Raw genomic sequence first — 15971 nt, 5'->3', positions numbered from 1 at the left:
ATCAGTTTGTTTTTCTTAGTAGTGATTGCACAGCCAGTGAACAATTCCATTGATGGAATTGCATGATGTGAATTGAAGTGTTATTTCACCACATGACTTGACCTGCACTGATATTGAATTTTATTTACTGGATCTCACAGGAAAATTGGACACCTTGCATCAATTATAATCTGTTGGTGGAAGAATCCTATAATAGCTGATCTCTCCATAAAGTAATTGTGCTAGTCAGTATGACACTGAGCCATGCAGACCAGAAATGCCCTTAACCTGCTCCACAGAATATACTGTATTAACTAATCTCAGACATGGTGAATGTAGATCAACACAACTGACTTCTGCACTCAGGGATTCACTGACCATGTGCTCTGCTGCTTGTCATTATCTCGCAATTTTGAGACTGTGGATGCCAGGTAGAGACAAGCTAGAGTTTGATTGGCCTGAGGCTAGGGTGGAATAGTTTGCTGCTATCTAGTGTATAGGTCAACTTGTGAAGGTTAGCCACTTTCTCAGCATTACAGGAGGTGGCTGTGAACAATATTACAGCAAGAGTTGATGTCTCCAGGAGCTTGTGCTGCATAACAATTAGAAAATGGCTGATTTGCATATATGTAAAATCAGTTTGGAAAGTCAGATTTGATCAGTAATGCTGACTATTTATCGTCACTTTAGACAGCTCAAGAGAGTGTGCAGCTGAGATAAGTGAACTTATCAACAACTGACCATGGCAATGGACTGAAGCCTTGTACTTGGGATAAAGCTCTCCTGGAGCAGGCTAGTACTTTACCTATTTTCTTTGTGCTGATCATAAGGCTGAAGTTGTTGCATGCATTAGAGAACATTGGAGTCCATGTTAAGATGCATGTCCAGTTCTGAACTGGCCACTCATACACAGTCATCAGCGAACAGGAACTCACAAAGTGCGTTCTTGGAGATCTTACTTTTTGCCTGGAGTTGTCCATACCATAAAGCTTCCTGTCCATGCAATACTAAATATGAACCAGCATGACATCCATCGAAAACAAATGCATTACAGACAGAGAAAAAAATACAAGGGGAGAAAATTCCGAGCTGTCAACTCTGCCAAAATGCTGAGATATTCTGCCTGTGATATTCTGTTCTATTTACAGCAGAACCCATTTGGCCAAACACCTGCCAAACACACAAGAGGATGAACATAGTCACCTTCACCTCGAAGGATGAACAAGGAAGGAAGAATATAACCAGTTGAGAATTTATATTTGCACAGAATGTGATACACTGGATGTACAGACAGGATATTTAGATAAAATCACTCCTTGAAAGTTAAAAAAGTTGTCAATTCAGTAATTAATATTTACAATGCTGTTTCTTCCCTTTCCATGCCCTTGAACCAGTCATCATTCCTGTCCAAAAACTACTCCCATTTTTTAATCATCCCCCACCACATTTAAGAGATAGAACCCTCCACACCGGCCATCCCTACCATTATCACAGGCACAGCACAACTCCATCCCCAATATCTTCTTGTTTCTGCTACATTCTAATGGAGCTTCCATTGCCACTTTGTCTCTTACACATGAAGATACAGACACACATGCAAACACAGCCACACACGTCTATGTACAGGCACTCATCTACGGAGTCTATGCAGTAAGAGACACACAGTAAGAAGTCTCACAACACCAGGTTAAAGTCTAACAGGACTTTAACCTGCTGTTGTGTGATTTCTTACTGTGTTTATCCCAGTCCAACACTGGCATCTCCATGTAAGAGACACAGACAGGCATGCATGCAAGGAACACAAATGGGTGTGAATGTAAAAAAAAATGCAGACATATTCACATGCAGACATAAACACAAATTGTGCATTTATTATTAAAAATTTTCATCAAAATAATTATTTCTTAATCAATAACCTATAAATTCTTCCTTGGCATTCCTGAGTAGAAAATGTATGAAAAGAATTTTAAAATATTAGAAACCATTACTTTCTTTGAGTCATGATGTGCAAAGTTGGTGCAAACTTTAGATTGTCATACGCCTGCAGGCTTGTAATATCTTAAACTCTGATGGCTGTCCTTGAATCACATGAATTTCAAATGTAGATAATTGGAATTCCTTCATACGACAAGTGGGAAGCAGCAGAACTACCTATGCTGAGCTACTGCAAGATTTATGGACATTTTTTAGTGATTGCAAGAAAGTTTTTTTAAGTTATCGGGGTCAAAAAGGCTATTGGCACATATTAAATAACACACAATGGCTTACATTATAAAATCATCAAATCAAAAGTTAAATCAATACATGGCACTTGCAATAAAATACTGCAGTCATGTAAAAGGATAAAAATGCATCTCAACTAGATTTTTTTTGCTCACCTCAGTCAAAGCATTTTGTAGATTTATGGTACAACAGCAAAGCCAAGAATATATTTGGATATATCTGCTTGAACTGTAATATTACAATCCCACAAAATGTTGAGAACAAGCATTTAAACAAAATAGGTTTGATCAATCAATTTCCTTATACAATATAACTATTATCTTGTAATGGCACAGACCTGTGGCATTGTTAGAAAGCTTCCTTTGCATAAATTGGTTGGAAAATCTGCTAACCTGGCATGTTTTTCAAATAGTCCTTAGCTTTTCATCATATCTCAATAGATGTATGAAATTAATTCTACCACCGAACTTCTTGTTGCTGAAATTAATTTATGGTAATTCAGCAAGACTTTACAAACTATTTGTCTTCAAGAAGTATTGTATAGTTGTCATTTTAATATTGCTGGTATATACTCTGATGTCTGCTGTACACTCAAATGTGTGGCTCAAGTGAATTGCTTGGATTCCATTATACACATGTATGTACAGGCACTCATCTACAGAATCTATGCAATAAGAGACACAGACAGGCATACATGTAAGTAACACAAATGGGTGTGAATGTAAACAAAAACATGCAGACATACTCACATGCAGACATAAACATAAATTGTGCATTTATTATTAAAAATTGTCATCAAAATAATTACTTCTTAATCAATAACTTATAAATTCTTCCTTGGCATTCCTGAGTAGAAAATGTATGAAAAGAATTTTAAAATATTAGAAATCACTACTTTCTTTGGGTCATGATGTGCAAATTTGGTGCAAACTTTAGATTGTCACATGCCTGCAGGCTTGTAATATCTTAAACTCTGATGGCTGTCCTCAAATCACATGAATTTCAATAGTAGATAATTGAAATTCCTTCATACAACAAGTGGGATGCAGCAGAACTACCTATTATAAAATAGGATCTCCTTTCGCTGTGCTGCATTTATCTGTCACGCTGCCATGCTAGTGTCACCATCTCGCAGCTGGTAGAAACAGCTGGCAGCTACAAGATCAAAATTTGCCATGGTCAAACATATGAGGACACTGTTAAAAAAAGTAGGAACATTGGACAGCACTTAGTCCAACATTGAAAAAGGCTTGCTGTTGATGAGTGGCCACAGTGATTTAATGTTCGCTTCCTATATGGCAGACTTTATGTAAAGGAACTTTTCCATTATTACAATGTCACTGGCTGCTGGCATCTGGCTATCACACAATCACTGGTACTCCAGGTTACAAACTTATTGACCTACTTACAACAAGCAGCAACAAAGACCCAATTTTATATCTCTTTACATGGAGATATAAAAGACTCCATATCTTTTACTGGTATTGCTACTTTTCACACTTCTGCATACATAAAGACAGATGAGGGCAATTTGAATCATCTCTGTTCGTCCAAGCAGAAAAGCCCCACAGTCCCCCATTGTGTCATTTATTTTTCATGGTTTTTTGCTCCGTTACTCTGACCAGAAGTCTGTTTAATTTGTTAATCACTATGCAAAGGAGACTTTCTGAACGCAATATTAGTTCGAAGTTTGGTCTTCATTCGTTTGAGCCTGTGGTGTGCCCAGGATTTACTTCTGCTTCCTGTTTCTAATCATATATACCTCTTTTTGACCACCTCTGAGGTGCCTCTTTTCAAAGCTCAAAGGCCTAAGCATCTCAGTCTTCCTCCATAATTCAAACCTAACACTGGGTACAAGCTCCTGGTTGTCCTCCACACTGCCACATGTTCCAGAATATCTCCCTATGATTACCAGACGACGCACAGTAATCAGGATATGGTCTAACCACAATACTTATATAGTTTGAATATGATTTCCTCTGACTTATATTCTACTGTTTTGGAAAACTTAGTTCAACATTCTATTAACTGTTGATTTTTATTCTGCAGTAGTCAAAACTGTTGAGTGTGGAGTCTACTAAGATACTTAGGACTCTACACGTGTCTACGTTAAATTTAATCTACCATGTTTTGCTGAAACCTTTTTGTTGTTTTTAGAGCTATGTCATTTAAAGCTTGTAATTTGCATATGACGAATATGTACTGAGTTCTGAATCCAAGTAAACGAAAAACACTGAAGGTTCAAGATAATCCTGGGAAACTACGTCACCCTGACATTATTAACCTAACAACTATGTGTAAGTTTCCATTCTTCAACAAACTTTTTTGCCCATTCCTGGTCTTTCAATTAAATTCCTAGAACTTTGAGGCCAATTATTAGCTTTTTCATTTGGAACATTGTCAAAGATTTTTGGAAATCTAGCTCACATCATGTTTTTCAAATCTTTCCGCATTTCCCCTGGAGTGCCATTTCACCAGAAAGTCAAGAAGTTGAGGCCAGGCATGATTTCTCCAGCCAACCATCGGGACATTAATGGGCTGGATTTTTCGGTCGGGTCCAGACACCGGTATCAGACTCAGGACTTCTTTCTGAATCATGTTCCAACTTACCTGCTGTAACTGTCCAGGAGGCGGCCTCCCAACCGGCTACCTGCACGTACAGTCCCAGTAAGGACAGCAGATTCCGCGTGATGCAGGCTCACTGTCCCATTCGGAGGGGTGGATGCTTCTGAGGCGGGTAGGCGCGGCCGAAGGTGCCTCAATGTGTGGAGCTCAAGAAAGTTGGTCCGGCCTTTGGCTTGGAGGGGGAAGCTCTGTCCCCGGGTTTCTTAGACGGGGTTGCATCCTCGCGGCCCCACTATGAAGGAGCCTTCGGTGCCATGCACCCATCCCGGAGCAGTCTTCATCCCATAAATAACAAACAGAAAATACTGGAAATGCCAAACATCTATGGGAAGATCATTGACTTTGTTTTTCTCTCCAGCTGCTACCTGACCTGCTGAGTATTTCCAGCATTTCCCCCAATAAAAAGACAGAAAATAGCAGGTGAGGTAGCAACTGGAGAGAGAGACAAAGTCAGTGACCTTCCCATGGATGTTGGGCATTTCTAGTATTTTCTGTCTTATTTCAGATTCATAGAAAGCGCAATATTTCGCTTTGGACTCGCCTGTCTTATGTTTTACAAATCTCCTTTACACTGGACAGTCTTTGTCAAATTACTGCACAAGCGCAACCACGTTAGTGAGCTTCTGCCTTAGTGTGTTGATGTTGAATAGTGGTTTGTGGCTTCATGCTATTTTTTCCTTGTAAATGAATGCTTTTCAATACTCATCTACGTCTCTTTTAGGAGGCTGTGACCAATATGATCTTCAGCGAATGCGTTTCTCATCCTCACTTAAAACCAAACGCCAAGCTTCAAAGTGAGAAAGTTTTAGTCATTCTTAGTCAGATTAAATCAATAAAAGATTATATGAATCATTCGGACCACAAAGATACGAAACAACACTGATGCAATGAATTTGTTGGAAAGGAGGGAAGCTATTGTAGTCGGCAATGCTTTGGCAAATTAATCCACGGTATCTTAAGCATAGAAATTTAAGAAACTTCTTAGTTTCAGAGTATCACCCAATACTATCTCCATTTCCAAAGTAAATGGGTGGATGATTGTTTTAAATTTTTTTTGCTGATGTTCTTTCACAATTCTACGTTTTATACTATTGTTGACAGCCTTGTCAACGTATCGATAAAAATTGCCTTTATAAGAGGTCATTGCCAACTCCAATTCTGTTTGCAAACACGTCGAGGTTAATTATATGACAAGACATGATTCTGTCACCACCCTTGGAAAAAAACGACTCACGGGTTCTTATAGCTCCAAACAAAAGAATGCCTTCCACAATTCATTCATTTGTTTCAGGGAGTGACAACACCCCACTCAAGAATGCAACTTCACACCTAAAAAGGGATTGCTAATTTACGCGGGGGAGGATTTACCTGATGTAATCTCATGGAACTGTGCCCATGGAGTATCTATCAACCCAGGGAAAAATACTCCACAGATGGCTGCTAAAATTCAGTTATTGGAGGGGGGAGGGGGGAGGGCAGGGGGCTTCGCCTGTGAGTAGCGTTAGGAAGAGTGGAGGGGAGGGGGTGAACAGCAGAGAAGGAGACAAAACAGTTGATTAGAATTTGAGTGTTGAGCGGTGTTGGGGGCAATGACACTGGGAGCCTATTGAGGATGTGGGACTCTCCTCCGGTTCATTCATTCCATTGTTGGCCGCGCCGCGTCTCCGCCGTATGCTAATGAGCCGGCGTACGGGGTCCAATGAGAGGGGCGGGCGGGGTGAGGGGGCGGGGAAGGGGCGGGGCTTAGGGCCTGGCTACATTAGCGTGTGCCCCCAACGCGCTGGATTGTTGCAACGTGAGTGAGAGTGTGGAAGGCTGGCGGAGGGAGGAGTGCTTCCAGTGTTAAGAGCAGCAGCAGCAAGCAGCAGCAGCATGTGAGAGGGACACACAACCACACCGGGCTCCTGGCTACTTCCAATCCTCTCTTTTTTAGCACCCCCTCCTAAAAAAAAACCAAAGCAACCATCGCGACTGATGCAACTCCAGAGAGGTGCTGGAAATACAAGAATGCAAACATTTGTCTCACTGCCCACCTACCTTCTGGTCTTTGGGGCAAATCGAAGATTTTGAAAAAAAAGATCAGTCCTGGACGGACAGAGAAGGGGGAGAAAAAGAACTCCTTGTTTGATTACTTGGAATCTGGACTTAAAAGAACAAAAGGTTGTTCAGACTTTAAGCAATTACACGCCCATTTAATAGTCTTTTTTGCCCCTGGTGTGTTTGAATCGGGACGTGTCTGATCTCTTTCCCCCCACCTCCCCACATCCTCAGTGATTCTCATGACTGTCAATAATGACAGCCTGATGGATGCTTGAAAGGGAATCGATATCTGGCGTTGTATGCGGCGCTGTTCTGTTGAATCATCTGGGCTGCCGTGCTCGAACGATCCGAAGCGATCCGCTGACAAGATAATTCATTTGGTTTGGTCGCATTTTTGTTGCGAATCCGGAGCCTCTTCTGGTGGCGATAAAGAAGGCGCTGCGATACGTGTTATTGTCTGGGAGCTGGTGTGTGTGTGTGTGTGTGAATGAGTTCGCCGGGACTGGAGCGATCGCTGCTTGCTTCGAAAAATCTCTGCACACACACCCTGGCACTGGGACAGAGAAAATAAAGTTGGGAGATCCGATTTGAAAGCAGCATTTATTCACCTTTCGGTTAAAAAAGAAACGAAAGTTTACACCCCCCCCCCCCTTCCTCGCGCACACACACACACAAAAGCAGCGATGAGCGCGTTTGGATTGTGGAGGGGTTTCTGCTGCTTTCTCCTGGTAATCGGGACGAATACTTGGAGAGAAGTTGTTGGCCAAGTTTGCCCGAATCACTGTAGCTGTGCTGGGACGGCGGTGGATTGTCACGGACTGGGGCTGCGCTCAGTCCCCAAAAGCATCCCCAGGAACACCGAGAGACTGTGAGTACAAACCCATTCCTCACCTCCCGGATAGATTTAAACAGAACTGGCACACGACATTCTGCGGATTCCCCGTTTGAATGGAAAGCTCTGCAGACTCCGGTGAATTGTTTCTTGCTCATTCCCAGAGTGTGATGCAGGAACTCTGGCACATTTCACCGTGTGGGGAACTCACTACTGGGGCTCATGCCGGGATCCGCATTGCTCCTTCAAAGCCGGCAGGTTCCAAAACCTGCCTGCCGCACCTTGTCTTTTAAAACAAAACCCTGATCTTTGCGGGTATTTGAAATGCTGTCATTGCAGAGCTGACAGGTTTGAAGGGGGGGGGGGCTGCGGGAGAGCCAGCCACTTGGGAGGAGAGGGGGAGCTGGTTGTAGTAGAGAGCGGGGATGATAATGCACAGGTCTGAGCCAGTCTCAAACAGCTAGGTGAAGTGTAAGAACGGGAGTCAGATGCAATGCCAGAATCACTTTGAATGCACACACATGACTTGCTGACTGTCAGGCTCTGCAGAATAACACATTCAGCGGGGAAGCTTCTGATCATTTCGCCTTATTACGCACATTCGGCTGAAGGGTGTTCACCCTTTGCGGTATAATTTCAATTGCTAAACTCTGGGAGGACATGCATTGCTACCCAGTGGTCAACCAAAATACACTTCCTTAGGGGACCCAAGATTATTTCTTGGACATTCAAACATGTTCTAGGCTATTTTTTTAAGTGCGAGATCAGGGCAGATTTCACAACTGTTCACACAATGAAAGATCTTGTAGGGGTTCCAGAAGGAAGCTCAAGGCGCTTGTTCCTTGTTACAGCAGCTCCCCCCATTGCTGAGGGGATTTCGCTTTGAATATAAACTGGAACAGGGCAGTTTTTTTTAGCGGTTCGTTCTGTGCAAGTGCATGAAAGCTTGGAGTGGGTTTGAAAGGATTGTGCCCTCATTGAGCTTACTTGGCGAGTGTATAAGTGGTCTCAGATGCTTGATGGGATTAGATTTCAAGAGCTCACAGTGCTGTCAAAGTCTACATTTGCACGCAGCATGGAGAGGCGCACATTTTTCCATTAATACTTATTTATTTTTGAAATGTGCACGCCAGTGGAGTTTTCTGCATTCGGTGTGCCATACCCTTCACTTAAAAAAAACACAAGTAATGGTACGAAAAATTCCCAAGACAAAAGTTTTGATATTTCTTCTGGTTTCTCAGAAATGCACGAACTTCGACAAGCGGCAACATGTATGGTGGAGAACGGTAACAGTTTAGATCTTTTACCTGCTTCTTGAAGATTCAGAATCAGGTCCACAGATCCCCACCTTCCCCAGAAACTATTTTCTCCGGCCTCTGTCCCTAATCTCACCCTTTCTCCCTGGCCCCCAATTGCTGAGACAATTGTTGATCCCACTGTGAAGGAGCTTGCTTACAGCCGTGGTAAGGGCATAAACGCAGCTTTTCTTCGTATTGTTGAGAGAAGGATTAATACTTCTTCAGCCGTGTTCAATTTTCCTGTGGTCGTTAATAATTTATTGATTCATTTTTTAATGTACTCATAGAAGCAGTAGGACATGAATTACGGGGAGGGGTATTTAATTCCCACACATTCATCCCCTCCTCAACTTGGTGGGGGGGGGGCACCCTTTGCTTATAAAGATTCCAAATGGATTTAAAATTATTACTGAGTGAGATATCAGTAGCTGAGTGTAGATTTGACCACTTGGGCATGCTTCAGGAAATTATGGTGAGCCTGTCCCATTCCCTCCTTGTTGCACTGTCAAATACTTTTAACATTGTTTCCTTTCAGGGATTTGAATGGGAACAACATCACAAGAATCACCAAATCAGCTTTTTCAGGATTGAGACACATGCGAGTTCTGTAAGTCTAAATATTTTTGTCGCGCCATCTATCCATTTCTGCAGCTATTTGCTTCCAAATCTTCAGCTTGTCATTTAAAAAAAGGTGCAGTTTGATATCTCATGTTACCCTTTGTGAATGAAATGCAGGAATGAGGTGTTGTATGAATTAGCACAAGGCAGAGTTAGCAGTGACTATACATCACAGATCTAGACTATAACACTCTTAATGCTGCTTTCCCACTTGATTATTGGCATTCTATTTCCTGCAGGAAAATGTGATTCATTTTAGCAGTTGGAAACTGAGGCGCTGGGTATAACTGTAATGATGCCATGGGATACTTTATCCAGCGCCTATCCAGTGCTTCAAGCTGCTTGCTATTTTGACGTTTAATAACACAGTGTGACAGTACACTTGGCAAACTCTACTGAGCCTGTATTTAACAATTTTGTTTCACTTGCTGATTGTGAATGGATAATAGTATTCGCCAGTCTTTGAAAACTGGCACAACCAAATGTCACTCTTTGAGTAGCCACAGAGGCACAGCTAGTGTCAAGCACTTGGCATGTGAAAAATCTCAAAGATTGCAACAGGATTCTTGCAGAAAACGTAAGCACAATATTACTCATTCTTAACAAGTAATTCTATATTTGAACATTCATGTTTCTTCTTACAAATACTTTATAAAGTTCCCCAAGTGAAATATATTAAAAACATTATTAGAGAAAGCAATACTCACAATTTATATTCTTAACTGTTGGTTGATTTGTCATTCTGTAATGGTGTGGACACTTACAAGAAACGTTGCTCAGCCTGCTGCTGTTTTTTGGTTCTGACAAGGTGCTGCTCTGTTATTGATAAATTGTTTTTTCACATCTCTTTTGCTTTGCTATAGGCCTAGAAACTAAACTCTAAAGCACGTTTTCATGAATGGTGTTTTAAATATTTGAATGATGAAATGCCCTCTCTACCACACCCGCCTCCCCCATCCCTACTTCATTTCTGTGCTATACATGTAGCTGTTGGATTTCAGGTGTCAGTGTCAGGCAAAGCAAATTGGATGTGAAATCTCAAACTCCAGTATGAAATGCTTGAATAAAGATAAGCCAGCCAATGATCTGCTGTTGATGTTTGAAATTCAATCATTGGAGTTGTTAATGGTTGCCTGCTTACTCACTGCATTAAGATGCCATGGCTTCATTTTCTGTCATCTGCTTCACAGACAGCTCATGGAAAACCAAATAACCACCATTGAGAGGGGAGCCTTTCAGGATTTGAAGGAGCTGGAAAGACTGTAAGTATTGTCAGTGTCTGAACCTCACAAGACAACTTCCCAGTAAACTAAGAATTCAAATCTGGTCATTAGTGTAATCGAACCAAAAAAAAAGAACAGAGCATATTTCTCATTTTATAATCTTGTGGGATTGAGAGTTTGTTTTGCTGTAACTTGTCTCTTTGTTTTGTTCCTGGGTGCTTCCAGTATCTTGGGTGTTGCAATGTTCTATGATTTGAAGAGGATCACTCTAACAAAATGTGTCAATAAGTGCATGGTGGGACAGTGGTTAACACTGCTGCCTTACAGTGCCAGGGACCTGGGTTCAATTCCAGCCCCAGGTCGCTGTCTGTGTGGAGTTTGCACTTTCTTCCCACGTCTGCGTGGATTTCCTCTGGGTGCTCTGGTTTCCCCCGACAGTCCAAAGGTATGTAGGTTAGGCTGATTGGCCATCCTAATGTCAGGGGGATTAGCGGGGTAAATCTGTAGGGTTATGAGAATAGGGCTGGGTGGGATTGTGGTCGATACAGTCTGGATGTGCTGAATGCCCCCCTTCTGTACTTTAGGGATACTCTACTATAATTGTGACATCTTTTGTTTTAACTTCTTAATATATATTTTTCCCTGTTTCATTGTTTGGAGACACTTCAAACTTTTTTTTGTAATGAACTATTTGAGTAGCTGTTTGGTCGTGAAACTTTCAGTCACGTGGATATCACATGCAGAAAGTGCCAATTTCAGAAAATCGGCCCTCATTTATATTTAAGGAGTACTAAGCGTGGTGGCCTTCAGCTGCCCAAGCCCTATGCTCTGGAATTTCCTTCCTCAGTCTCCCTGCTTTCCTCTCCTTTTAAGATACTCCTTAAAACCTGTGACCAAGCTTCAGTTACATGCTGTAATATCCCCTAGCTTAATATCAATTTTCTTTGGTCTGCTATTCCTGTAAAGCACCTTGGAAAGTTTTACTATGTGTCATGTGCTATATATTAATGCAATTTATGAAGAGAAAAGTACAGATCTATACAATATTTCACGCTTTGAAATTTTACCTGATATGAAAGATACACGTGAAACCTTGTTGCAGCAGGGAGTTTCTCAACGGTAGAACTATAAGTGTGCGGGACTTCCGCTCAGAGATAAAATGGCTGGCTATGTACCTATCATGCGGCAGTCAGCCAATTTGCTCTGCACAGTTGAAAGGCTCAGCCAATGATTGGAGGGATGTGGGGATGCCTATCTGAGAGGCGGATTTTGAAATTGGACTGCTGCCACCTCTCCCCACTGCCATATTTGGACCCCTGGAGCTGCAAGCCATCATCTTTGACCATCCCTCACCATAAGCTTGCCTTCTGAGATCCTTAAGCTGCCCACCATCACTTTTGCTCCCCAATGCTCTGAGTCTGCCCCCTCCTCTTGTCCTATCAATTGTCATCCTTGACCATCCCTCTATAACCTTAGACCTATCCTGGGTACACTCAACTTTCCCAGCTTCACGATTGATCTACCCTCAGTCACCCTTGATCTCCTGAAGCCACTGTTGGCTTCATCTAGCACCCTCCCACTGTCCCCCATGACTATTCTTAGGGCTGCCATGCTACTGGAGCTCAATGCAAACTCAATCTCCTTTCCTCTGGTCCAACACAGTGCCCCAGACTATGAAGTAGCTGTTACACACTCCAAATCCACCAAGAAGACTACTTTGGCTTGTTGCACGCTATCTTTAAGCAGTTTTGAATGGAAAACACTTGTTCCTCTTTTGATGCCAACTTAATCACAAAGGCACAATTTAATCTGCTGACCATGAGTTTTAATAAGTATGCGTGGCATGCTAATGGATTAAAAATTGGTTTCTGCCTCTTGCTTTCAGGGACCACGATTTGTCTTTAATCTACCTGCATCTTACTTCTTGACTTTCAATGCACAATCAGGCAGTTGTCATTTCACAATTATCTGCTCTTGTCTGCCTTGTTTCCCGCTCCCAGGAACTTCACTAGATTCCACCCCTTGTTATACTCACAATTCAAAGGCTAACATTCTGAGTTACACTGTAAAATTGTATAGAGCAATGGTATAATTTCACCGCACTCCTTTCTTGAATCTATATTAAAAATCTAGACCTCTCAAGATATTGTGCAAGTTTCAGACATGATGTAAGTGTAGTGTTCTGTATTTATCTCATTTACTGAACTGGATTCGCTGCTTTAATTCACATGGGGTCCTATAGTTGGCTCTGAAATCATTTATTTATCTATTAATGAAACGGGACGGAATGACACCACTCAAGAGCAGACTGCTAGCCAGTGTAAGGGTTAAATTGGATTGATTCTATTGATATGTCTTATAGAGAGCCTTGTGCTTTCTGGACGGAGATGGCTTCACTGCTTCTATCTCTTTGCATATCTTCCTTTGTTGCTCTTTTGTGTCTCTGTTGTTTTCTGAATTTGTTTCTTATTGGGAATGGAATCTCAGGCATTTTGGGGTTGGAACTGAAAGAGGGTAAGGGCAGGATAGGCATCAGCAGGAAATTGTGGGAGGGAGTGAATGGGAAGATATGAAGTGGGTGCGATTCACAGCAACAGTTAGGGAGGGAGGCAAAAAATGAAGCTTTGTCTAACACCTTATTGTGAACCTTGGAAGCAAAGGCAAACACAGCGGACAGTATGTCCAACAAACAGCAATAGAATGATGGACCTATTGGCTCAATTTTTGTGATGACAGTTTAAGAAAATATTTTTCAGGGATTGGTGGGCACTTATCTAAACAACTGGAACAGATTGTCATGAGCTCTTGACATTATCCCAGAAGCCAATTGCACCTCAGCACTGTGCTGTAATGTCAGCCTTGACTACGTGTCCTGAATTGATACATGAACCCATAATATTGTGACCTGGAAGTGATAGTGATACCGGGTGAGTTGGGTTAAAAAGGTTTTCAGACGAGGCATGGGTGGTTCCTGTTGGCATTTGTGGTAGTGGGACTGACAGTGCTATCAAGAGCATATGTGGATTTGGCAGTGCTACTATGATTGTCTGCATAATCAAAACTATTGCTTTTGCCCAGGAGGGAGAGTTGGCAATTTGGTTATTTGTGATTTTCTGAATAATGTATGAATTATGTGACAATCATTATTTATAAATAGCAAGGGCAAATAACTCTTTTGCAACTGAAAGCAGGTTTGCAATTTTTCTCATTGATTGGTCCGCAGACACTCCAACCAGCTAGAAAGAAAGACTTACAATTCTATAGTGCCTTTTATTTGCTTCACAGTCAATTGAATATCGTGATAGATGTTGTAATGTTAGCAACATGATAGCTGGCTTGCGCACAATGAAGTTCGACAAACAACAATTAAATAATGGCCATTCAAGCTGTTTTTTATAGTGATGTTGGTTAAGGGATGAATATTGGCCAAGACAATGTTTGATGCTCACTGCAAACATATATTCTACATGTGTACATTGCTCCAGACACCCAGGAGAAGCTTTCAATGAGATTCTTGATCTCCCACCATTCATTGGGGGCCTTGAGAAATGAAATGAATGGCTTTTCCAGGTGTTATGCTGCTCTTATACTGGAGTTATGGCAGCAGATCAGGTAGAACCCCCACAGAAATTCATTCTAAAGTTTATTAATATAAATTATAGCTGTCGCCCGTGAAAGCAGATGATCCACTGTGTGTCCAGTTCACATAATGCATTTCCAAAGCTTTGCATCTGCTGATTTATATAACAGCATGTGGTTGCTAACTAACATTAACCTTGTTCAGGAACTATTCTTTTTCACGTCAAAAACACTGCTGCTCCAATACTTTACAAATGAGCTACAAAAGCAAACTTTAACAATACTATCAAAAAGTATGTTGTCTCTGCAAAAAAGGCCTGTACTTCCTGGTAGACTAGCTGTAGAGCCAAAAGATACAAAAGCCAAATTTTATTCTGCAACACAAGTATTTATGACATAAGAGGTCTAGCAGCAGAAAGAGTTAATCACTGGAATTTTCCCATCCTGTCCACCACAGAATCGGAATGGGTGAGGGGCAGACAACAGAAATGTCCATTGACCTCTGGTGGAAATTTACAGTTTTGCTCAAGTGAGGCTGTAAAATCCCACCTAATGTTTCAAATTGAATGTGCCTCTTCGTCAGAACTTATAAAGTGAATGTAGTAATCAACTGAACATTAACTCTGTTTCTGTCCTCACGTGCTGCCAGATCTGCTGAGTATTTCCAGCACTTTCTGTTTTTTTTATTTCAGATTTCCAGCATCCGCACTAATTTGTTTTTATATCAGCAATTATCACAATGCTGTGTAGGTGATTTCCTAGCTACCGTCATTGTTGTTCGGTTACTAACGAACGTAAAAGCACTGAATAATCAACACAACTGTTGCGTAAATACAGAATAAAGTCTTAAAAACAAAGAATTTGTTTTATTCCTCCCCCCAAACTAATTGCTGCTGACAAATCTGAGCACTGTAGTAATTATATTTACTCTTGTGGCCTTTGTTTATTGCTTTTCTAAGACTGCATAGAATAAAACCTGACATGCTACTTACTGTTGAAAAAATGTCACCTGAGCTTTGCTGTACAATATTGATGCAAACAAATTCAGAACAGATCAGGTTTGATGTATGCGTGTTCCTGCCAGAAAGGACGAGCCTTCATTCATATCACCTCAGGGAACTCCAGCATATTAATTGCCTCTCCTGAACCAGAACCCACCATCCAATGTGAATGCGCTGAACATTAGTCTTTGAAAATAATTGCAGTTAGTAGGGCTGGCATTTTCCAGTGGTGTTCTATGCAGCCCTCTTGCTTGCTTCAGGTTGGCTGCCTCAACTGTTGATCTATAGCTGGCAGGGCCTGACTGAATTGTAGGGGATTGAGTTGACTTTCAACTGTGCAACATGATTTAGCACAAAGCCCCCTCTACCTCTCGGCAGTCACAGCTGTCAGCCCCAGAGCAAATATTTCATATTTGTTCGGAATAAGCTGCGGAAATTCCCATTGTTAGTGGCTGTCAAGTCAACCTGATATGAAGAGGTTGTTATCTGACAAGCAATTTATCTCTAAGTGTCTGTGGAATCCACAAGAAGATTCTCTTGAAGTTTGTATTAA

General features: G+C 41.5%; 1 protein-coding gene across 5 annotated transcripts in view; it reads left to right on the top strand.

The window, feature by feature from the left end:
• The first annotated feature begins 6632 nt into the window (after nt 1–6632).
• The window catches only part of slit2 (slit homolog 2 (Drosophila)), a 408776-nt gene continuing 399437 nt past the window's right edge, over nt 6633–15971 (top strand). For all 5 annotated transcript variants that reach the window (XM_080189584.1, XM_080189579.1, XM_080189571.1 and 2 more), the window contains exons 1-3: nt 6633–7735; nt 9533–9604; nt 10806–10877. In XM_080189584.1, coding sequence (XP_080045710.1) covers nt 7551–7735; nt 9533–9604; nt 10806–10877 — 329 coding nt within the window. In that variant the 5' untranslated portion in view covers nt 6633–7550. The remainder of the gene's footprint in view (nt 7736–9532; nt 9605–10805; nt 10878–15971) is intronic.

This window comes from Carcharhinus amblyrhynchos, chromosome 1, assembly GCF_965287045.1.
Source record: "Carcharhinus amblyrhynchos chromosome 1, sCarAmb.v2.hapA, whole genome shotgun sequence".
Taxonomy (NCBI): domain Eukaryota; kingdom Metazoa; phylum Chordata; class Chondrichthyes; order Carcharhiniformes; family Carcharhinidae; genus Carcharhinus; species Carcharhinus amblyrhynchos.
The sequence above is the reverse complement of the archived record's forward strand: the minus strand, read 5'-3'. Positions and strand labels throughout refer to the sequence as shown.